The sequence below is a fragment of the Mustela lutreola genome, chromosome 13 (genome assembly GCF_030435805.1).
Source record: "Mustela lutreola isolate mMusLut2 chromosome 13, mMusLut2.pri, whole genome shotgun sequence".
Classification (NCBI taxonomy): domain Eukaryota; kingdom Metazoa; phylum Chordata; class Mammalia; order Carnivora; family Mustelidae; genus Mustela; species Mustela lutreola.
The window spans coordinates 82,834,483-82,860,481 of NC_081302.1; the positions used below are offsets into that span (position 1 = coordinate 82,834,483).

A 25,999-nucleotide genomic window follows, 5' to 3' on the forward strand; every position below is an offset into this window, starting at 1 on the left:
AGTATACTCTTAACATTCACAGCCTGTTGCAATCCTCTGTTTGGAGCTTCTCTTTGCCGCAGCACATTGCACTAGGAGAAGGTCCTTCATCTTCAGATTCTGAGTCACTTCCCTCTTTCTCCTATTTCCCTAGGAAGTATTTCAAAACAGTAACATCTTGGTGACTTCAGAGAAACATGCAGCTGGGATAATGCTGGTATTTTTGGCCTCATTTCTAATGTTTCTTCCGCCAAGTTCAATGATTACATCCAAAGATAGTTTAGTGGCAGGTGCAATGCTGGCCGTAATAAAGTGTACATGAAATTCTGCAATGATCTAGTAACTTTCTTTTTATTTATATTCCTTATATTAGTCATGTCCTGAGTATATACATTTTATATTCTTTATACTTTACATTTCTATTCCTTACATTAGTCATGTTCTGAATATATAAAGTCTTTTGCAGAAGCTTAATCATGGCAATGTAGAAGTTCCAAGAGCCCTAACAAACTTGATGGATTGATGAGATTCTTATTTCTCTGCTTTGCTGTTTGAAGACCTGGATCTGAGATAGTGTGATTGAAGCGGAGGGTAACTTCCAGCACCCAGGAAAATGACTTTGCTGTCTGGGTGTCCTTGACCAAAGGGTGCCATAAGCATTACCAGCTTCCCCACTGGGTTTATTTGGTTGTAATCTGAAATCTGTAATTCGGCTGGATTGATAGTGACTACAATGGTATGGAAAGCCCTCAAGTTAGAGGCCAGGGGTCCTGCTTGATCAAATTCTATACCTATTGCCAGTGGCTGGAAAGCTGGGGCTTTGGCAGGACACACTGGCTATGGCCTGGCTACGTTCTCAAAAAACCCAACTGCTAAACTGGACCAGCCCATCTGAGTACAGCTTGCTAATTTCCAAGCACGTCTTATTTTTAAGCTAACCAGAATTCATTTCTATTACTTGAAATCAAAAGAAAATTAAGTATGATAACCAGAGTTGCACTTACAATTAGGAAGATTCTATTACTGTTGCTATGCATTGATCTCTTTCAGTTCAAGGATTTGAAATGCTAGCTATTATTGTTTGCTTGTCAATGTTTGATTTCTTTTGGGATTTAAGGATTTTTTTTTTTTAAGATTTTATTTATTTATTTGTCAGAGAGCGAGCGAGAGAGCACATGCAGTCAGAGTGGCAGGAAGAGACAGAGAGAGAAGCAGGCTCCCTGCTGAGCAAGGAGCCCGATGTGGGACTCCATCCCAGGATGCTGGGATCATGACCTGAGCTGAAGGCAGCCGCTTAACCAACTGAGCCACCCAAGCGTCCCAAGGATTTTCGTTTTGACTATACTGGTTGCCATTTTTTCCCAATGGTTTAGTAATAAACAACTGTTCATTTAATTAAGTGGGATTAATTTGGCTAGTTCACATAAATTACATTTTAATATCCAGGTTGGCTAAATTTAGTGTCTTCCAGGAAATATGAGGCTAGAATGACTGTGATTGTGGGAAGTCATTTACTTGAAAATAACCTTGGTGAGTTGAAAGTAATTATTCCCTCGTTCAGGGTCCTTACAATAACAGAGGTTTTCCAACCGAAGTTTATTAAGAAATCACTAATTTTAACACTATTTGACACAGGAAACACCAAGGTTAAAACTGAAGATTTAAGGTTAACAGTTTAAGCCAAAGTAATTCTAATGGGGAAGTCTCGTTTTTTAGTTTTTTAATGTTTTTTCAGTACATTTTTTGGTGACAAAAATGATAACAATATTTGCATGAACTAGGATGGTTACTGGTGTGCCATAATTTAAGGAAATCTTATTGGAGAGAGAGAGTGCTATATTCTGGGCTGAAGGAGATAAGTCCTGGGGTTTGCTTTTCCTGCTAACTACTAATTCTTACTAACTGCTAATTTCTGCTACCTCCTGGTTTGGCTTTTTCTGCTACAGAGATGTGTGTTTTTGAGCAAATGAGCTTTCCAGTGCTTCAGTTTTTTCACTCATGCAATTGGAGTCCATTTATGTCAAATGTTGGTGTATGAATATATGAAAATCTATATTCAACAAAAAATTAAATGAGGACATTATTTGTATTAAATTATATTTATAAGAATATAAAGGGAATCTTTTACTTTTGGAGCTCCTAAGAGAGATGTGCATATTATTTATATGTTTTACTTACTTGACAGCACCTAGAAAGTAGCATATAGGTGTCCAATAAATGTGGAACAAACAACAAAAGATGAGCAAAAATCCCTCAAACACTCAAAAGCTATAGTCAAAGAATTTTATGAAATAATGGTAGAAGATAAATCATAACATTACATAATTCTTAAGAAAATGTGATTTGATTTAGACAAGTTGCAAGAACATGTATGCTGGATAAAGTCAGATTTGTCTTCTAGGTCTACTGAGAATTTCACTGACTTAGTGATCAAACTTCTAAGCAAAAGAGAAGCATGATACATCATTTAGAATAGTTATAAAGATTAAAAAAGAACATAAAATATGGAATTCCTGTGTTAGTATGATGAAAAAGAATCATCAGGCTAATTATGTAGCTGCAGTTTCCAGTGTAACAGTATGCTGTTTTGTAAAAACAGCCATCAAAACAGAGACACTGGAAATTACCAGTCTGTATTGATTGGATACTTTTCATCTGTCTTCTTACAACCCAAAGGGCCACCCGGTTTTTTTAGATTTGGCACATCTAGACTGGTGAGATAGTATAGAGAATATGTACATATTCCTTTCACTCGGTGGTTTGCTCTTTTTCTTGTTCTTCCATCTATCTCTCTAATCCTTTTTATCACTGTGTGAGATTCCCCGTGATCTCACTCCAGGGTGAGCCTACTGTCTGGTTTTAGCTAGTTGGATGGGTGTATGCTGCTGACCGAAGGACAGTTAGAAACATATTAGTTGGGCCAATTAGTGTACTTTGTTATGAATTTAGAATTTGTGCAATTGAAAACTAAGCTTGTTGGTTGGCGGTGTGAACTACAGCCAATCACATGAAAAGCCAGAGAAGTCCTGTGGGTGAAGTCAGAGCAATGGGCAAAGATCTACTGGACAGGACGGGTACATGGGAGAGGAGAAAGGGAGGGAGAAGAAGGGAGTGGGGGAGGGAAGGGGAGAGAGAGGGAGAAAGAGAGAGAGAGAGAGTCTTTTGGTTCTCACCCCATGGTGTCCTTTTTTTCTTTTTAAAGATTTTATTTGTTTGTTTGTTTGTTTATTTAGGAGAGAACAGGGGAGGGAGAGAAAGAAAACAAGCAGGGCGAGGGAGAAGGACAAGCAGATGCCTCACTGAGCACAGAGCTCTACTTGGGGCTCGATCTCACGACCCTGACATCATGACCTGAGCTGAAATCAAAAGTTGGATGCTTAACCCACTGAGTCACCCAGGCACCTCTCTGTTCTTTCGAGGGCAGCTACTTTTGTTCCTTTCCCTTGGTCTCAGATTCTTTTGCATTCTGCAATAATCAATATGTTTGTTTTATCACCTCGAATGGTCCTGTTTTTTAGATTCAAAATAACTTTAATTACAATACTTCGATGTCTTCCTTGTGATGCCAATTATTCTCTGTAGTCAACACAGCATGATATCTAGAAAATTCATGCTCTAATTGTTTATAAATAATTTGGAATTCTTTAGAAGAGAAAAATGTATCCATTCAGCACAACTCTCCATGGGCCACTCACATGTCAAGCACTGTGAAGTCGGACTCACCCACTTTTAATCTGCCCGTGACCTCTCCTTCAGAGTTGCGTGCATTGACAGTCACATTCTGAGTTGACTGCAGAAGAAGAGATGAGTCCTAGAAAGGCATTTACAAAATTTGACAAACACATATTATTTAAAATGATTATCTTTATATTCATACATAAATTTAGGATTTATAGGAGATAATTTCTCCATAGTCACAGATCCTGTGACCCTAATACAGTATTTTCAGATCCTGGATTATATTATGTTAAAATAGTGAATAAATGTACTTTTCCCCCAAAGTTTAAAACAACATATATTTATAACATCATAGTTTTTGTGGGTCAGGAGTCCAAGCAGAACCCCAGTGGTTCCTTGTTCAGCATCTCAAGGGGACTGCAGGACTGAAGAATCACTCCAGGCTCAGGGCCTTCTTCTAAGCTCATGTGGTTGGTGGCAAAATTAATTTCCTTGATGCTATAGAGGTTCTAATTTTTTTCATAAATTATAATACTCTTATGGGTTTTTCTTGCTTGTGTGCACTGACCATAATGTACCAAATTAATTCTCAGGGTGAAGATCAAAAATCATCAAGTTTTAATAAGTGTTTTTCCTATTCCAAGGAATTAAAATTTCCTTTCTTATTATTTATGTCCAAGACATAATATATTTTTAGAAGAGAACTCAGACAATGGTTAGTTCTTCTATAATAAATACCATGTTACTTATTTTCAAAATGTAAAGTCTTTTCACAATTTCAGAAGTTTTTAAAATTGGTCAGATACCTATATTTTTTAAATTTTTTGTTGAAAGATAAAATGGCTCTACGTGCACGTAAGTGCCTTGTGTGGTGTCATAGCTCTGAATGGATGGTTTTGTTTTATAGATCATTTGTTTTTATAGGAACAGTTTTCTTCAAAAAGAATGCAACATTTTGACTGTTGGACTCAGGTGCCTTTATGGTCCATTCAGAGGGAACCAAATACCTTCCAAAGTTGCCAGGAATAATGTGATTTTTCAGAAGGAAAGAAGTTTCAGGCAGGAGTGCCTTGGAACTCTGGCACATCCCAAATTTTCCAAATTGCTTTGTGGAAACAGATGGATCTAGCAGAATCTCACATTTATCCAATGATGTGACCCTAATCCTTGTTTTTGCAGTGTTCAAAAATAACTAGCATGATAATAAGAGTTAACAGTTTACCAGTTTCTTCCCTCTAGCCTCTATGTGCTGGGTGGTGAAGGGCGGCACTATGTGCAATCTCTGGGCTCTCTGCAGTGGCAGCCCCTTCCTCTGTGGTACTCTGCCCTGTGAACTTCAGGTTGGCCGCTTTTCCTTGGACTCCCAATCATATCTTCTGAAGCTGGATAGAATGCCTGCCTCTGCATTGGTCCCCTCCCTCACTGTGACCTTAGAAGCTGTCTCCACACAGTAAATTGGGGCAGTCCTAGGGCTGATCTATTTTGCTCCCTCTCAGAGATAACTGTCCTGACTGCCACTGTCCAATATTTGAAAACCATCCTACTCCATCTGGCACTATGACAAAATACCAGAGACTGGGTAGCTTATAAACAACAAAGATTTCTTTCTCACAGTTGTGGAGACTGGGAAGTTCAAGATCATGGTGCTGGCCAGATTTGTTGTCCCACAAGACTCACTTTCTTGTCCACACAGAAGGTGCCTTCCAGCTCATATGGCAGAAGGGGTAAGGGAGCTCTCTCTGCTGCTCTGATGAGGGCACTAACCCCATCATGAGGGCTCCATTCTCATGACCTCATCTCCCCAAAGCCCCACCTCCTAGTACCATCACCTTAGGGGTTAGGTTTTAATGTGTGACTTCCAGACCATAGTAAAAAAACATTGTTTCATATACTTTCTCAAGTTTTTTAGTTGCTTAATAAAAGCAGGTAAATCTGTCCCCTATTATTTCTGTCTTGTATTACCTGTTTTGGTTTTATAATTTCTTGTTCTTTTAATAAAAGCTACTCAAAACTAGCTTTATCTTAGTGAGATTCTTAAGTTGCTTTTCCAGCCATTTTCAGGATATATTTTAGTTTCTGGATTCACCCAGCTTGTTTTCATTCAGATCACCATGTTTCTCAGTCTTGTAATGGTGGCTAAGTGCTTGTGTCCTCAGTGATATTTGGGTCTTGATCTGGTATGTCTATGGGTTCCATCCCACAGATACACAGCTTTTTCAAGCCTGGGAAATAGGTGCAACTCTTTTCTGTTGCTGTTTAATGCAGTGGGTCTGGCTGGAGTCCAAGCAATCCCATCAGGTGCCATTTTGGTCTCTGTTCCTCTGTGGGCTTTGGTGGTAAGCTGCCCTGCCACTTTCCAGGACTGTAAACTTTAAAGACAATCATTTCAAGTAAAGCTTTACCACTGTGTGTTTTGGCTTCATTTAATTTTTGACTATGTCTATATGTTTCTAACCACAATCTTTTTGTTTTATGAAATATAATTGCTATGAGTTTATATCAATGGGCAGGGTGGATGGTTTTAAATCATGAGCTCCAGGCACAATCTTGACAGGACTTCATGTATTAATTGTGAAGAATAATCACATGGTAGAAGCCAGAGTACCATGTTGAATTATATTTATAATATAGACATTCTCTCACTTCAGCAATACAGATGAATGAATATGTGTCAAATTTTGAAAATTCATTTCTATAGTTTTATGGAAAATTACTTCCTAGACTCATTTTTGAAAAGGAAACATAACTAATACATCAGTACATACAGAAAATATAAAGCATAATTTTGTTCAGTTAATCCTATCATTAGAAAGCCATAGTAGTTACCAGATACTTTCTATCTCTGTGATCACATTATTCCAAATATTTCTGTAATTTTATGTATCAACTGACATATTGCATCAATGCATTATTATAAGGCTTCAATACATGATTACCTAAAAATAATTTATACAATTTTTTAAGCATACTGGAGATGAAAAAAATCTGATAAAACTGAAAGTATTATTAAATCCAAATAATAAATTTGCTATGAACTAATCTTTCAGTCACCAGGCTATTTTACCAGTCTTATCTCTTCAAAAATATGATAGGGGATCAGCCAACATAACTCTGGGGAGAAAATGGCTAAGTTCTAACATTTAAATTCTTTGCTCACATCTGACATCTCCTTTTACAAAAGCTTAGGTTCATTCCTCATTGTTCCCATATGACAGAGGTATTTAATATACTGAAATGTCATCACGGTTAATGTAAACATATTATCTGAGGAAGCTCATAGAATTGGGCTTATGCATGTATCAGCCTGTCACACTGAGTCATTTGCCTGCTTCCTACCATCAACTGAGACATTCTCAGAAGTAATGCAGTAGTGCCCAAGAGCTAGTAAGAGATATGTGCTTTGCACTTTCTAGAATCTCTCCTTGGCAGTTCATGTTTGGTAGCAGAGCTTGGTGACTGTTTGGGTGCCTGTGTGGGGGTACAGTTTATCTTGAAGACCACGTGTGTTCTCAGTGGTTGGACTTTTGTATCTTTTCCAATCACCCTAGATTAGCTAGAAGAACCTCTGCTTATAGAAGATACTGGCATATCCTTTCATATGTGGAAATATGAGAGAAAAATGAAGAGTGAACTCTTCATATAATTGGTAAGCTATAGTTGGATGGAGTTTAACATTTATGATGCTACTTAATCAGTAACTGAGCAAAATGTTTACCTTTACTACAAAATCCGTAGCATCATTTAAAGCAAAATAAAACATATTTAAAAAACTGACTCTATTTTATGCTTGGCTCTACTTGTTATAAATTCCATGGAGGTAAATGAAGATAATATTAAAGCAGATATATTTATAAAGTCACACAATTATTTGATGGGAATGTTTAACCTACTTACAGAGAATCCTACAGGACTATAATCTGTAATTAGCATAATTAGTACAGAACATACTACTATGAAACTAATTTCTTTCCAAGCTTCTCAAATAATTTTAAATGCCTTGAAAAAGAGTATTTAAATTACCTGCACTAAAATAAGTTTAGATTATTTTCAATAAAGCTTTTAGTTATCAAGCCTTTTTTATTATGGTCTAACTTACTGAGGCCACCAAATTCAGATCTGAAGCACATGAAAATGGAGTCTTTTTAGAATGTAGTTTCAGAAATATGTTTTACAACTTCTAGTCAAGCTTTTTGTAGAGTGTAACATCAATGTGTGTACATGTATATATCCTAAGAACCTCTTCTGAAATATGCTGAATTTCTGCACTCGATTATTTATTTTTCATAATACACAAAATATTTAAATGTTTCATCATTTTCTTACCACTCTGGAGTGTATTTCCTTGGCATACAATGGGAATAAAAATTCTGATTCTCCTTCTAGGCGAAGACCATCTTTTGTAACACGCAAGTGACCCATTCCTGTCTGGTAAGAAGATAAGACAATAGAGATTTTGTTATTGCTTTCTTTTTCCTTTCTTTAGGATTAGCTAAGAACATGGATACATTTTCAGAAGTTTTCTTTTGGTACTTTTCTGTATTTCTCCTAAATATTCAATTTCAAACTTCAGGTTTTATTCAATTGTCAGTATTGCATTAACTCTTGTGTAATACAAAAGGCTACTTAGTGGAGAGACAAGATGACAGGGGAACTAGGAGGAGGCACTGTTTCAACCTGTACCCTAAAGTGAGCTGATTACCTACCAAAGAACTCTGATCACCCATGAAATCAGCCTGAGATTAGAATTATACACATCTGGATCTCTATGAAGATATACTGGCATCTTCTGCCACTGGCGGAAGACGCCAGTGGGCAGGCAAAGCAGAGTGGAAACATCGGACTGATATTAGAAGATAAACAAAAGGGGGAGGGAGCCACCAGAAGCGATCCATTGGAAAGTAATACCCCAATATGAGAGTGCCCTGAGACTGGGGACCAGCATTAACTTGGAGTCTGGTTGAAAGCACTCAAAAAGAGCAAAGGATTGTGGGGGGAAATTGTGGGAATTGGGACGGTTAGGGACAGGGGCTTAAGTCCCCGGACCTAGGACAGCCACCCATGGTGCTGAGCCAGACAGAGTGCTGCGAAGAAACCAGATCTTGGTCCCTGAACTGTGAGCACACCTTAGAGGACCTGGGTGGCGGCTCCCATGAGGGGCTGGGAGCCTCACCAGCCAGCAGAACCACAGCCTTTTGCACTCCCCACACGCCGCGCCGAGCCGTGCTATCAAAATCTGAGTCGTGCCTCACACCTCCCACTGAGAGAGGTACCTGTAGGCTCCAGCCGGCAGAACCACAGACTTTTGCACTTTCCATGCACATAGGCCATGCGACCAGAGTCTGAGTTGCGCCCCACACCCTCCCCTGAGAGAGGTGTGTGCAGGCACCAGCCCAGAGCTCTCGGACCCAGAAAGTCTGAGCACTCCTAGCCTGGGCCAGCGGGAAAATCTCAGTGTTCGATGGTTGCTTGGGACCTCTCTGGTGGTCTGGAGCTCCCCAGACAGCTGCCACTGTTGTGGTTTTGGGTACAAGCAGGAGTCCCTGCGTTCCCAGGGACCGCGATGGGGAACGTGCTCTGCCAGCGGCCAAGGGGGAATTTATGTGCTTTGCAGCACTCAGAGGGGGAAAGACTGAGGCTTCTCTCTGAGAGGGAGGTCTGGGTGCAGTTTCTTTTCCTCTAAACCTCCAAAAACCATCAAGAGCCACCAAGGTGAGAGAAAACAAACGAACAAACATAAAAACCTCCAGAGAACAAAAGCCTGAAAAACCGGGTTTCCTCAGAGCCCACCCCCTTGATGGGGGCGAGAGGACTTAACTCAGGGAACACAGCCTGAAAACCCATATGGCAGGCCCCTCCCACAGAAAGCCAACGGGGGTGGGGGGGGTGGGGGGGTGGGGGGCGGTGACAAGAGAAGAACCACCACTACTTCATGGATACAACTTTTATTTTTAATTCGTTCCCACTATTCTGGTTCATTTTTTTTTATAGATAATTTTTTTAACCTATTTACCATCACAGTGAGATGTCCAGTACATCAAATTGCATAATAACTTTTTAACCTGAACTTTTTGATACATATACCCATGTTTTTCTTTTCTTTTCCATTTTTTATTTTTTTTAAATTTTATTTTAGTTTAGTTTATTCTTTTTTTCTTTTTATTTTTTAATATTCATATAGAGTTAAACTTCAACCAACTTTTAATCCCCCTTTATCTTAGAAAGTTGAGTCCTTTAACAAAGATATTAAGATACATCCAGGAAGAATCAAAATAACCTTCCTCACCCACACTGAGAATTTACAACCACTCTCCCATCTTTTTCTTCCACCAGTGTTTCTCTGTATTTGTGTTTGTCCTGGTAGTATATAAATCTTATACTTGGGGTTCTTTTTGACAAGGTTCTTTTTTTGTTATATATATATATATATATATATATATATATATATTTTTTTTTTTTTTTTTTTTTTCTCTTGTCATCTACTTTTATCAGTCTTTTTGTTTGTCTGTTTTTGTTTGTATACTTCATAAATCTTACCTTGGGGCCCATTTGGGTTGGGCCCTCTCTTTTAACTTTCTTTTTTTCCCTGTCTATCTCTCTCTTTTTTCTTTCATTTGTGTGGGGACTCTTGATTGCTTAGAAGGGTTCCAGGGTGCACCTTGCCTGCAGCACAGTTGATACATCCAGCTACATCCATTCTGCCATCTCTCACCAAAATAACTAGGAGGAGGAATGCCCAACAGAAGAAAAATTCAGAGGCTGGGCCTTCTGCAACAGAGCTAATGGCTATTGACAAAGACAATACGTTGGAAAGGGAATTCAGCCTAACAATTATCCAGGCAATAGCTAAGTTGGAGAAAGCCATGGATGACAAAATGGAATTGATTAGGGCAGAACTGAAAGCCACCAGGGATGATGTTCACAATGTTCTCAATGAGTTCCAATCTAATCTAAATTCTCTAAAAGGTAGGGTAACTGAGATAGAACATAGAATTAGTGATCTGGAGGACAAACAGATAGAGAGAAAGGATCAGGAGGAAGCCTGGAACAAACAGCTTAGAAGCCACCAAAACAGAATCAGGGAAATAAATGACGCCATGAAACGTTCCAACGTCAGAATTATTGGAATCCCTGAGGGGGAAGAGAAAGAAAGAAAGACTAGAAGAAATAGTAGAAGACTAGAAGATATAGACTAGAAGATATAGAAGACTAGAAGATATAGATTCTCCATGAAAATTTTCGCAATCTTGGGAATGGAACCAGCATTCATGTATTAGAGGCAGAATGGTCTCCCCCCAAGATTATAGAATCTAGAAAGTCCTCAAGACCCTGAGAGTAAGAATGAGGAATCATAATTGTAGACAGGATCTTTTGAAAGCAGCTAGGACATAGAAGCTCCTTACGTACAGAGGAAAGTCCATTAGAATAACGTCAGACCTGTCCACAGAAACCCAGCAAGCCAGAAAGGGCTGGCAAGATATATTCAGGGCACTAAATGAGAAGAACATGCAGCCAAGAATACTTTATCCAGCAAGACTGACATTCAAAATGGATGGAGAGATAAAGAGTTTCCAAGACCGGCAAGGCTTAAAAGAGTATGTGACCACCAAGCTGACAGTGCAGGAAATATTAAGAAGGCTTCTATAAAAGAGGAAAAATTCTAAGAATATCAATGAACAGAAATATATGGAGACAATGTACAGAAAGAAAGACTTGAAAGATAACATGATGTCAATAAAGATGTATCTATCAATAATCACTCTCAATGTGAATGGCCTAAATGCACCCATAAAATGACACAGGGTTGCAGACTGGATAAAACGACAGGATCCATCCATATGTTGTCTAAAAGAGACCCATTTCGAAGCTAAGGATACACCCAGACTGAAAGTGAAGGGATGGAGAAGCATCTTTCATGCCAATGGGACTCAAAAGAATACCTGTGTAGTGATTCTCGTATCAGATGAAGTAGATTTTAAATTAATGACTGTACTCAGAGATACAGAAGGACACTACATAATTCTTAAAGGGACTATCCACCAAGATGATCTAACAATTGTAAATATCTATGCCCCCAATATGGGAGCAGCCAATTACATAAGAAAACTGTTAATCAAGATAAAGAGTCATACTAATATGAATACATTAATAGTAGGAGATCTTAACATGCCTCTCTCAGTAATAGATCATCCAAGCAGAAAATCAATAAAGAAACAAGAGCATTGAATGACACATTGGACCAGATGGTCCTCATATATAGAGATATATACAAAACATTCCATCCTAACACAATAGAATACTCATTCTTCTCAAGTGCACATGGAACCTTCTCCAGAATAGAGCACATACTGGGTCGCAAATCAGGGCTCAACCGATACCAAAAGACTGAGATTATTCCCTGCATATTCTCAGATCACAATGCTTTGAAATGAGCTCAATCACAAGGAAAAGTTCGGAAAGAACTCAAGACACCTGGAAGCTAAAGACCACCTTGCTTAAGAATGCTTGGATCAACCAGGAGATCAAAGAAGAACTGAAACAATTCATGGAAACCAATGAGAATGAAGACACTTTGGCCCAAAATCTATGGGATTCAGCAAAGGCAGTCCTAAGGGGGAAATACATAGCCATCTAAGCCTCCCCTCAAAAAAATAGGAAAATCCAGAATACACCAGCTGTCTCTACACCTTAAAGAACTGGAGAATCAACAACAAATTAAGCCAACTCCACACACAAGAAGGGAAATAATCAAGATTAGAGCAGAGATCAATGAGATAGAAACTAGAGATACAGTAGAACGTATCAATGAAATTAGAAGCTGGTTTTTTGAAAGAATCAATAAGATTGATAAACCATTGGCCACACTAATCCAAAAGAAAAGAGAGAAAGCTCAAATTAATAAAATTATTAATGAAAAGGGAGAGATCACAACTAACACCAAGGAAGTAGAAAGAATCATCAGAAGTTATTATCAAAAGTCATATGCCAATAAGTTAAGCAACGTAGATTAAATGGATGCATTCCTGGAAAACTATAAACTCCCAAAATTGAACCAGGAAGAAATTGAAAACATGAATAGACTGATATCTAGTAACGAGATTGAAGCAGTGATCAAAAACCTCCCCCAAAACAAGAGCTCAGGACCTGATGGATTCCCTGGGGAATTCTACCAAACTTTCAAAGAAGAAATAACACCTATTCTCCTGAAGCTGTTTCCAAAAATTAAAGCAGAAGGAAAACTTCCAGACTCTTTTTATGAAGCCAGCATTACCCTGATTCCCAAACCAGGCAAAGACCACACCAAAGAGGAGAATTTCAGACCAATATCACTAATAAATATGAATGCTAAGATTCTCAACAAGATCCTAGCCAAGGATCCAACAGCACATTAAAAAGATTATCTACCATGACCAGGTGGGACTCATCCCTGGGTTACAAGGATGGTTCAACATTCTCAAATCAATCAGTGTGATAGAACAAATCAATAAGAGAAGAGAGAAGAACCACATGGTCCTCTCAATTGATGCAGAAAAAGCATTTGACAAAATCCAGCATCCGTTCCTGATTAAAACGCTTCAAAGTATAGGGATAGAGGGAACATTCCTGAACTTCATAAAATCTATCTATGAGAGACCCACAGCAAATATCATCCTCAATGGGAAAAAGCTCTAAGCCTTCCCGTTGAGATCAGGAACATGACAAGGATGCCCACTCTCACTACTCTTGTTCAACATAGTATTAGAAGTCCTAGCAACAGCAATCAGACAGCAAAGAGAAATAAAAGGTATCCAAATTGGCAATGAAGAAGTCAAACACTCTCTCTTCGCAGATGACATGATACTTTATATGGAAAACCCAAAAGACTCCTCCTCCAAACTACTAGAACTCATACAGCAATTCAGTAAGGTGGCAGGATACAAAGTCAATGTATGGAAATCAGTGGCTTTTTTGTACACTAACAATGAAAATACAGAAAGGGAAATTAGAGAATAGATTCCATTTACTATAGCACCAAGAACCATAAGATACCTGGGAATAAACCTAACCAAAGAGGTAAAGGATCTGTACTTGAGGAACTCCAGAACACTCATGAAAGAAATTGAAGAAGACACAAAAAGATGGAAGACCATTCCATGTTTTTGGATCAGAAGAATAAGCATTGTTAAAACGTCTGTACTGCCTAGAGAAATCTATACTTTTAATGCCATTCTGATCAAAGTTCCACCGGTATTTTTCAAAAAGCTGGAAAAATTATTCCTAAAATTTGTATGGAATCAGAAGAGACCCTGAATTGCTAAGGAAATGTTGAAAAAGAAAAACAAAACTGGGGGTATCACGTTACCTGATTTCAAGCTTTATTACAAAGCTGTGATCACCAAGACAGAATGGTACTGGCATAAAAACAGACACAGAGACCAGTGGAATAGAGTAGAGAGCCCAGATATGGATCCTCAACTCAATGTTCAAATAATCTTTGACAAAGCAGGAAAAAATATACAGTGGAAAAAAGACAGTCTCTTCAATAAATCGTGCTGGGAAAATTGGACAGCTATGTGTAGAAGAATGAAACTCAACCATTCTCTTACACCGTACACAAAGATAAACTCGAAATGGATAAAAGACCTCAACATAAGGCAGGAATCCATCAGAATCATAGAGGAGAACATAGGCAGTAACCTCTTCGATATCAGTCACAGCGGCTTCTTTCAAGATATGTCTCCAAAGGCAAAGGAAACAAAAGTGAAAATGAACTTTTGGGACTTCAAGATCAAAAGCTTCTGAACAGTAAAGGAAACAATCAAGAATACAAAGAGGCAACCCACAGAATGGGAGAAGATATTTGCAAATGACACTACAGACAAAAGACTGATATCCAGGATCTATAAAACACTTGTCAAACTCAACACACACAAAACAGATAATCATGTCGAAAAAGCGGCAGAAGACATGAACAGACACTTCTCCAATGAAGACATACAAATGGCTATCAGACATATGAAAAAGTGTTCATCATCACTAGCCATCAGGGAGATTCAAATCAAACCATATTGAGATACCACCTTACACCAGTTAGAATGGCCAAAATTAGCAAGACAGTAAACAACATGTTTTGGAGAGAATGTGAAGAAAGGGCAACCCTCTTACACTGTTGGTGGGAATGCAAGTTGGTGCAGCCACTTTGGAGAGCAGTGCAGAGATTCCTTAAGAAATTAAAAATAGAGCTTCCCTATGACCTGCAATTGCACTTCTGGGTATTTACCCCCAAAATGCAGACGTAGTGAAAAGAAGGGCCATCTGTACCCAATGTTCACAGCGGCAATGGCCACGGTTGCCAAACTGGAAAGAACCAAGATGCCCTTCAACAGACGAATGGATAAGGAAGATGTGGTCCATGTACACTATGGAGTATTATGCCTCCATCAGAAAGGATGAATACCCAACTTTTGTATCAACATGAATGGGGCTTTAAGAGATTATGCGGAGTAAAACAAGCCAAGCAGAGAGAGTCAATTATCATATGGTTTCACTTATTTGTGGAGCATAACAAATAACATGGAGGACATAGGGAGATGGAGAGGAGAAGGGAGTTGAGGGAAATTGGAAGGGGAGATGAACCATGAGAGACTATGGACTCTGAGAAACAATCTGAGGGTTTTGAAGGGGCAAGGAGTGGGAGGTTGGGGGTGGTGGGTATTATGGAGGGCACGTATTGCATGGAGCTCTGGGTGTGGTGCATAAACAATGAACTCTGTTATGCTGAAAAGAAATTAAAAAAAAGAAAAGAAAAGAAAAAGAAAGGTCTATTTAGCAAATACATGTAAGACTTAGAGTCCTATTATCATAAAAGCCCAAGAGCCCCCCATGATGTCAGAAAAAGGTGTTTGCCATGACTATTTACAAACACTTTCAAAAGTTAGGATGTCATAAACAGACTGTTTTTTGGCATCCAGTTCTCTGGGTTTTAACAACAGTCCATAAGGTACAGAACAGTTCCAACACCCCACCCCTACTGTACCTTAAAGTCTTCAAGTGTCTCTAGCAAGTTTACGATATAGCAATTTTTTATTGGTCAGCCCTTAAGTGAAAAGCAATATGGGAGGATATAGAGCTCTATTCAAGACATCTGTCCTCACAAAGTTTCCAGTCATGGAGAATGACTGGAGAGAAGGATAGAAGGCTTACTTCTGGAGATTATCAGTGACCATGATGCTGTTAAATCTTGCAGACATATTAAAACACTATCCTCACTTGGTTTCCAGGATACCATGCTCTCCTAGCTTTTCTCCTTGCCTTCTATACACATTCATCCTCCTCTACCCTCCTCTGGCCATCTCAAGCTCAGTCAGGCACTTTCCTGTGATCCCTCTCTGGCCGTGATGGCAGCTTCCATTACCATCTCAGTGTGGAAATTCTCATCTTTTTTAAATTTACAGTTTACATTCTCTCTTCTGAGCTCCACCCATATACAAGATCATCTATCTCTGCTTCCCTTTTGAATGTCTTCGGAGCACCTAAATATAACAAATTGAATTCCGATCCTTCTTCTCTTCCCCCAGGATAGAGGTAGATTTAAGAAAGGGAGAGCAGAACGACTGGGAAAATGAAACAAAAACATTAAGGACAACTTTATGCAGTGATAGGTGATTTTCAGGACAGAGAGATGTTACTCTGAACTGATGTCATAGACTTCTCTTTTGAAGAATTCCACCAATTGATAAGCCCCCCTAATAAGAACCAGATTTAATTTGGAATTACTCTGCCTGGTTTTTTGTCTGTGAACCACCAACATGGTCTTCTTCCCAAACTCAGGTGTGGGAGCAATGAAGTTGTGCATTGTGCTTAATGGAAGTCCCTCAGTGCTCTGGGCTTGGGTCAATCACTACCATAGTCAGGGAAACTCTCCTGAGTCTCTCTGACACCTATGATTCAGTGTGTAGCTTGGTTTAAAGAAAGGGCTAAATCTAAAAAGGTTGACAGCTAATGTTCTACATTATCTCACAAAATCTAACCATGCAATTATAAGTCATAGTTTATGAAATTAAGCTAACATTAGCAATATTATGAACTCCATCATTTATGGATGATAAACCAATTTTTAGCAAACAATTCCATTAGTAATTTTTTGTCCTAGAGTTAACCAAAGTGAAGTCTCAAGATTATAAAATCAAATCTGAAAGTCTGCTGCTGAATTTCTGGGTTCAGTGAAACACATGCAGGAGTTTTTCTGGACTGTATTTAGCTCTATCTGGTCGGGGGGGGGGGACACCAATAAAAAAGTAATGATAATTCCAGCCTCTGAAGTAGCTAATTTACATAATCAGATTGCAAAAGTTCATTGTTCCTTGTCATGTGTCATCTCCTCCTCTGGCTATTCCTCTGTCTCCTTACTTGAAAAATAAGGAAATTTACATAAAGTGACCCAAGCCTCTTTTCACCTGTAATATTCTATGGTTTTAATAAAATGAATTACAAACCTCTGCAAATAACCAATTACTCCTCAGTGCCTGAAAACAAAAGAACATACCTGTTTGTCTAGATTTTTTTGTTTGTTTTTGTTTTTGTTTGTTTGTTTTTTTTTTTTTTTGGTTTTTAGTCAGGAATGTTGAGATATAATTCACAAATAATAAAATTTACTTTTTTTAGGGAACAAGTTTTCACAAAGCACAAAACACCAGCACTCTTCTGAGTGAAGTTATAGAAGAGTTCTAGAGACCATAAAACCTGCCTCCCTGAAATCACTCCCCACTCCCACACTCCCATTCCTTGGCAAACGCTGCTTTCTGTTTCAGTAGTTTTTGCCTTTTGCAGAATGTCATATAAATGGAATCATACAGTATGCAGGCTTTTCAGACTGCCTTCTTTCAATAGAATAATGCATTTGACATTCAGCCATTCTCTTGTGCATATCAGCAGTTTGTTTTATTTTAGAGATGAGTAGTATTCCTCTGGATGAATGTATCATAATTTTTTTATGCATCTATCAGTTGAAGGATATTTAGGTTGTTTTGATGATTATAAAAAAAAAGGCTTCTCTGTGAACATAATTATCATTTCTGTTGAACAAATGCCTAGCAATGGGATTGCTGGGTTGTATGGTAGGTTTATGGTTAACCTTTTAAGAAATAACTGCCAAACTCTTTTCAAAGGTGGTTTTACCATTTTGCATTTCCATAAACAATATATGAGTGTTCTGGTTGTACCGTATTCTTGTCGATACTTAGTATTGTCAGTATTTCCCCCCATTCTAGTAGGTATATGATAGTATCGTATCATGATTTTAATTTGTATTTTCCTAATGACTAATGATGTCAAGCATTTTTTTGTTGTTGTTGTTAACATATAATGTATTATTTGCCCCTGGGGTACAGGTCTGTGAATCATCAGGTTTACACATTTCACAGCACTTATTATAGTACATACCCTCCCCAATATCCATAACCCAACCACTCCATTCCTACCCTCCCCACCACCCTATTACTACCCTCCCCCCCAGAAACCCTCAGTTTTTTTCATGACATTAAGAGTCTTTTAAGGTTTGTTTCCTTCCTGATCCCATCTTGTTTCATTTTTTCCTTCCCTATCCCCCACAAACTCCCCACCCCCCTCAAATTCCTCATATAAGAGAGATCATATGATAATTGTCTTCTCTGATTGACTTATTTAGCTCAACATAATACCCTCTAGTTCCATCCATGTCATTGCAAATGGCAAGACTTTGTTTCTTTTGATGGCTGCATAATATTCCATTGTATATGTATACCACATCTTCTTTATGCATTCGTCTGTTGATGGACATCTAGATTCTGTCCATAGTTTGCCTATTGTGGACATTGCTGCTATAAACATTCTGGTGCACATGCCCTTTCAGATTACTATATTTGTATCTTTAGGGTAAATACACAGTAGTGTGATTGCTGTGCATAAGGTAACTTTATTTTCAACTTTTTAAGGATCTTCCATAGTGTTTTCCAGAGTGGCTGCAACAGCTTGCATTCTCACCAACAGTGTAGGAGGGTTCCCCTTTCTCTGCATCCTCACCAACATCTGTCATTTCTTGAATGACTTGTTAAGTTTAGACATTCTGACTGGTGTGAAGTGGTATCTTATTGTGGTTTTGATTTGTATTTCCCTGATGCCAGGTGATGCTGAGCACTTTTTCATGTGTCTGTTGGCCACCTGGATGTCTTCTTTGCAGAAATATCTGTTTATGTCTTCTGCTCATTTCTTGATTGGATTATTTGTTCTTTGGGTGTTGAGTTTGATAAGTTTTTTATAGATTTTGGATACTAGCCCTTTATCTGATGTCATTTGTGAATGTCTTCTCCCATTCTGTCTGTTGTCTTTTGGTTTTGTTGGTGTCAAGCATTTTTCAATGTGCTTTTGTTAACCACATTTCTTCTTTGGTAAAATTCCTGTTTAATTTTTTTTTCTTCACTGTTTCTTTTCTTATTATTGATGGTTTAGGGCTCTTTATATATTCTGAATACAAAATATTTGTTGATATATAATTTGCAAGTATTTTCATTCAGTTTGAGGTTTTTTATTTCTTTAACTGTGTCTTTTGAAAAACAAAGTTTTTTCATTTTCAAGAAGTTTATCAATTTTGTCTTTTATGGTCATGATTTTGATGTTTTATATGACAGCTTTACCTAAAACAAGGACCCATTTTCTATGTTTTCTTCTAGAATTTTTATAGTTTTAGAATATACAGTTAGGTCTATGACCAATTTTTAGTTAACTTTTACATAAGGTGTGAGGTATAGATAAAGATTATTTTGTATATGGATATCCAACTATTTCAGCACGATATCATGAAAATTTTATTCATTCTCCACTGAATTACTTTTGTGCTTTTCTAAAAAATTAATTAACCATGTGTGGTTATATTTCTGGACTCTCTATTCTGTTCTATTGACCCATGTGTCTATTGATTATTCTGACTTTACCATTATGGCTTGAAATCAAATAGTGTGAATTTACTAATTTTGCCTTCTTCAAAACTGTTTTAAAAGGTTTTTATTATGATAGAGTAAACAACAAAATTTGCCATTTATCCATTTTTAATTGTACAGTTCAGTGGAATTAAGTACATTCATGTTGTTGCACCATCTTCATAGTCCATCTCCATAATTTTTTCATCTTTCCAACTGAAAATCTATATTCTTTAAACCACTACTCTCCATCTCCCCTTCCTCTAGCCCTTGGTATCCACTATTCTACTTCCCGATTCTATGACTCTGATTATTCTAAGTACCTCATTAAGTGTAATCATATATATTCATCTTTTTTCTCTGTATTCTTATTTCTTGAATTTAAGTATAAGTTTTAGAATCACCATATCTATTCTACAAAAATTTCTTCTGGGATTTTGATTAGCAACATATTGAACAGAAGTATCAATTTGGGGAAGAACTGATATCTTAACAATATCAAATTCTTCCAAAGCATAAACACTATTTCCCTATTTATTTAATTTTAAATATTTCTTTTATCTGTGTTTTGAAGTTCTCAGCATACAAATCTTACTCATATTTTGCTAGATTTTTACATAAATACTTCATGTCTCTTGATGCCATTACAGATGATATTGTTTTTATTTCATACTAACTTCCATTTAGTAAGTATTGTTCTGGTTTATGTTTTTTCCTTCTTTTATTTTCAAACTCCCTAATTTTTTTTATGTCTCTTGTAAGCAGATTATAGATGATCTTTTTAAAAACACAACTTGAAAATGTCTACTAGCAGTGGAGTTTAATGTTCACAGTAAAATTACTGAAATATTTTGAAGGACTTCTACTACTTTTTCTCTAAGAAAATTTATACTGGTTATTCAGTACACTCTCCCGTGATCTGACAATCATTTTCTCAGTAAAATGGCCTCTTGAGGCCATAGCAAAGCCCTATAAGAATATTGTGGTTTTAAGAAGACAAAAGATCTAAGATTCCATTAAGGCCAAGTGTTCTTATTAAATAAAATGTCCCAGCTGTGTGAAGAGGGCATCTATGAAGATGTGTGACCCAGTTTTGGATGTCACGTCCCAGAAGGGTGAATAGTACCCCTCAGCATTGAAGCCCCCAAGGAAAGGTGTCAAGCTCAAGTGGAAGGGGAGGCATCTGGGTAGGAGAGAGGGTGGTGGCAGAGGTATGAGAGTGGAAACATGAAGGGGATTGACTGAATAAGTAGATGAAAGAGTAATGGAAGCCAAGTTCCTTATACCAAGGAATGGAGCACAAGCGCACAAGCACACACACACACACACACACACACACACACAGTGAGAGAAAGAGAGAGAGAGAGAGAGAGAGAGAGAAAATCAGGTTAAACCCTATAATGTTGGACTGAATTTAAAATTTGTATGAACCCATGGTGTTCGACGTGTACCTGGGTAGGTAGAGAAATAAATGTTCATACAAAGGGGTGTGTGTATGAGTGTGTGTGTTATATCCTCTGAGTCTGGGAGTAACAGCACATCAATAGCAATGAGCATGTCTGACACTTCAATCTTAGTTTCCAAATACCATTCCCCACTAAAAGGAGCAAGAGGTCCTTGGAGAGACCACTAATTTCAGGGCCAGAGTAAGGAAAGAACATGATAGGCATGGAACACCTTGTGCCAGAAGATAAGGAAGTGCTCAAAGAATAATGAGGATAAGTTAAAAGACAGAAAAGCCCGCTAAAAAGGCCTCCCAGAAGCCAAATCAGATTCAACATGAAGATCAAAAGAAATGACGGTAATGGATAATGAGAGCCCACTAGATAGAATTAGAAATCACGAGTCCATACATGCATGCAAAAATGAATGAATGCATGGAAGGGCTGATGAAAACAGGATCTTTACATAGTTTGAAACTATCTCCTTACAAATTAATTATAACTGTAAATGGGAAAATGACAATTTTACAATGAAGAAGCCTGGCCCTTTAATCAAGTGGCAGGCCAAGTAAAAAATTTGCTGTGCTAATGAAAGTCTTGAATTCCAGAGGGTGGAACAGAGAGTTTCTGGCATTGGAGAATGGGGGTAGGAAGAGGACAGTGCATGACCAGAGCCTCAGAGCATCTGACTGCAGGAGATGAGCAACGAGGAGGTGAGGGTTTCTTATGGTGAACAACATCAATCACAATGAAAGGAAAATGGGCGTCGACTGCAGTGGACTTGAGGTGGATGGTGGAAGTAGATCTGTAACAGCAAGTGGGCAGTAAGAAGACAGGTGCCTGATGCTCCCTATTGACTTACATATGAGGTAAAGGTCTGCAGCAGCATGGCCATAGGCTCTATGCATGAGTCCATTCCTGACCCTTGCAAGATGGAGCAGACTTGCTCTGGATTCCTGGGTTCTCTCTTGACTCTTGTTGATGGCACTGTGGCTCCCTCACTTTTTCTCCACTGTATCATACCAACTGAAGCATGTTCTTTCATGCTTCCGTGGGTTTGCTCATGTTGTTGACTAAAAATTTTCTTATTTTAACTTATACAGCTAAATCTTATTAATCCTTCAAGACTCAAGACCCTGTACATAGTACCCTGGGCATAGATCTATATTAGCACATATATGATTACCAATACATGAGCTGCCTTGTTTCTACAAAAGTATTGGTTACTCTTCCTTCAGAGGTAGAGTATAACCCTCTTCCCCATGAACCTGGGCTAACATCAGAAATGACATCAAAAGAAGGCTTGAGGCTTCTTCTCAGGCCCCTTGGACTAATTTAGAAGACCTGAGTACTACCGTGTAAGAAGTCCAGGTACTCTGAGATTACATGCTGGACTCTCCAGTTGTCAATACCAGCTGAGCCCAACTTTCCAGCCATCCCTGCCTGCACTGGCACCAGATATATGAAAGAAGTCATCTCAAACCCTCCAAACCAGCCCTAATGCCTACTAATTATATGAGTGACCTCAACTGACATCATGGGGAACAGAACTACCTACCTGAGCCCCATTTTTTAAGCTACAAAATCAAAAGTTATGATAAAATAGATTTTGTTTTAAGCCATTCATTTCTAGAGTGATATTAATAGATGTAATAGATACCTGGAATACTTCTTGCAAGCAGGGATTAACCACATCTACTCTCACCTCTTGATTTAATATCTGATGCATGAAAGTGCTTATTACATGGTTGTTGAACTGATAAATGGTCTGTTTCCAGAAAAAAAAAATCAGAAGTTCAGCCAATAAAACTCAGTTATCATTTAGATCCTACATTATACCACACTATCAGCTTAATGTTTCTATGACATTTCAACACTGGCTTTCCTTCCTTTGGTGTATCCTCTGCTGTCAATTCTAATGTGACTGTACCCTCACGCATTCATTCTTTCAGCAAAAATTAACCAACTGCCAGATTTTGACTCTGTTCTGCTCGCAACACTCACTCCAAGTGGGCTCAACACTTCTGCGCAATAGTAAGGGGAAGGAAGAGCAGTACCAGCAGGATGATGCCTTGATTAAATCCTTAGGTAGTTTACACAGAATTCCAGGAGGATGAGCTCTGTAGTTCAAAGTGCCTCCCACGTAATGGTAGTAGGTAGAATGAGCAGGATGATGTCATGACTCAAATTCATCCCCTCAAAGAAACGAGGAAGAATTTCCAAACCACTTCCAAATTACTCCTTTCATCTTCCCAAAGCTGGAGTTAACAGGTCAAATGTTGCTCTGGCCCTTAATCATCACTTTCTTACTTGCAGACTTAGCATTTACAGTTGAGAACAACCAAAGTAGAATATGATTTAATCAACTTTCTGTAGAACTTAAATTCATTTGGTCAATTTCCTATTGTGTTGACTTTCTTCATTGTGGAGGTCAAAAGATTGTAAAATATTTGATAGTTCTGCAAGCTTCTTTTTTCTTTCATTTCTTAATGTTTAATTAACCTAATATCCTTTTGATTTTACCACATTAATTTTGTTTCAAATAACTAGCCTTGATAATTTTCCCTTCTTGTATGAAATAGATTATCTTCTGTCTTCCTTATTTGGTCAGCACTGCCCCCACTCAATACCTTCTAAAAGCTAGCTGGGTGTAATAAGGAAACACTCAGTTTTTTTCTTCCTGTGTAAGGAAGAACTCAGATCTCCCTGTAATGTCTTTCCTTCCTGTGAGGTTCCTATACTTCACACAGAATACTTCCTCTCTGACATTGACATTTAGGGCATTAAAATGTAGACATCTTGAGGCCATTATTTAGCCTACCACACTTACCAATTAAAAATAAAGTGGTAGAAGCTTCTGTGGTTCTTGTCAAGATTTAATGTATATTTAGATCACCTCAGGACTTGATAAAATACAACTACTAGCCAGTGGGTCTGGGGTGGGACCCGAGAGTGTACATTTGTAACCAGCTCCTTGGGGATGCTGTTGCTACTGCTCCAAATATCACAGTGAATGGCAAGGGTTGAACAATGACTCTGAGTCTTGGCTGCATATTGAAATCAACTGGGGGGGTTGTAAGAACTACTGATGCCTAGTCCCTAACCCTAGAAGCTGTGCTTAACTTGCTGTGGTATATGGCCCTGACACTGGGATTTTTAGAATATTGAGATCCTTGAGTGTTGTGTGAGAATTTCCTTAGGTATAAGTGTGGTTGAGAGGGGAAAAGTGCAATTGTTAACTAGGAACATTTGCCACTGGCTGGAATTTGGGGTTGACAGATAACTGCCATGTTTGTTGTATATCTGACCATCTGGTGACTTTCTCTGGGCTAGGGATGCCTCCTCAGTGGCTCAGTTGTTTAAGTATATGCCTTTGGCTCAGGTAATGATCCTAGGGTCCTGGGATTGAGTCCTGCTTTGGGCTCCTTGCTTGGCGAGGAGCAGCCTTCTTCCTCTGCCTGCTGCTCCCCCTACTTGTGTGCTCTGACAAATAAATAAAATCTTTAAAAAAATATTTGCTATGGGCTAGAGGCAAAGATGAATGAGATTTAGTCCTTACAGATATTCCACATACTGTGTTCAGAGATGGAAGCCCATTCTATGAGCCTCTGCCCACTCATCTTTGTATTACTAGTGCCTAACTTTATGCCTGGCATATAACAAATGTTTGTTGATTCTACTGTATTAGAGACAAAAAGTTCTATCCAGAAGTATTCACAATTCAATAGAGAAGATAAGTTAAATATAATGTAATAAAAGATATATGATATAGAGAGCAATATAGGGTTGGAGGAGCTTAAACTTTCACCTTATTAGAGTGGCTCTTCAACTAAACTGTGTAGGAATAAAAAAAGAAAATATTGGAATTTTTGTGTTTATGAGAATATAACAAAATCAAACACAATAGAAAAATTACCTGGTTCAATCGATTTTAATTTGTGTAGACTGACTCAGAAACAGCAGGATCTATTATATTCTAGGCTCTCTGCTATTGCGGTCACATGCAGAAAACCAAACTCACTAAAACTTTAAGAAAGTTAGGTCCTGATCTCCATCACACATATAGTCCTGACTTACACATAAATTAGGTCCAAATGTCATTTGAATAAAATCCCCTTCCTAGCTTTAAGCAGCAGACATCAAACAATAAACTCATGTCAACACTCTAAAGACTAAGAATGAAAATGTTAGTGTTTTTCTGAACATCTGAAACTCAACTTTTCTCTTAATAACAAGACAATTTATTTAAAATGATAAAGAACAAATACACATATTTACTTTTGAACTAGTCTTTAAAATTTTATCCTTTTTAAACTGAATGCATGGGACAACTTAAAATTATTGGTAGTGATCAAAAGTAAAAATATAGAAGATGGCGGAGAAGTAGCAGGCGGAGACTACATCAGCTAGCAGGAGATCAGCTAGATAGCTTATCTAAAGATTGCAAACACCTGCAAATCCATCGGCAGATTGAAGAGAACAGCAATTCTGGAAACAGAAAAACAACGACTTTCTGAAAGGTAGGACTGGCGGAGAAGTGAATCCAAAGCGACGGGGAAGATAGACCCCGGGGGGAGGGGCCGGCTCCCGGCAAGTGGCGGAGCAACGGAGCACAAAATCAGGACTTTTAAAAGTCTGTTCCACCGAGGGTCATCACTCCAGAGGCTAAACCGGGGCGAAGCCCACGCGGGGTCAGTGTGGCCTCAGGTCCCGCAGGGTCACAGAAGGATCGGGGGTGTCTGAGTGTCACAGAGCTTGCGGGTACTGGAACGGGAAAACCGGCTACAGAGACAGAACTGAAAGTAAGATCACAGCTCGGGGTTACCTTGAACCAGTCGCAGGCTCGGTGAGCTCGGAGTGCGGCTGGAGGTCAGGAAGATGGGAGTTACTCGGTGCTGTTCTCTGAGGGCGCACTGAGTAGTGGGGCCCCAGGCTCTCGGCTCCTCCTGGCCGGAGACCAGGAGGCCGCCA

General features: G+C 38.5%; 1 protein-coding gene across 3 annotated transcripts in view; it reads right to left on the reverse strand.

The window, feature by feature from the left end:
• The window catches only part of SGCG (sarcoglycan gamma), a 144,153-nt gene that overhangs the window by 31,002 nt on the left and 87,152 nt on the right, over positions 1-25,999 (reverse strand). For all 3 annotated transcript variants that reach the window (XM_059144617.1, XM_059144615.1, XM_059144616.1), the window contains exons 3-4: positions 7,981-8,082; positions 3,703-3,790 (exon numbers count right to left, since the gene is read on the reverse strand). In XM_059144617.1, coding sequence (XP_059000600.1) covers positions 3,703-3,790; positions 7,981-8,082 — 190 coding nt within the window. The remainder of the gene's footprint in view (positions 1-3,702; positions 3,791-7,980; positions 8,083-25,999) is intronic.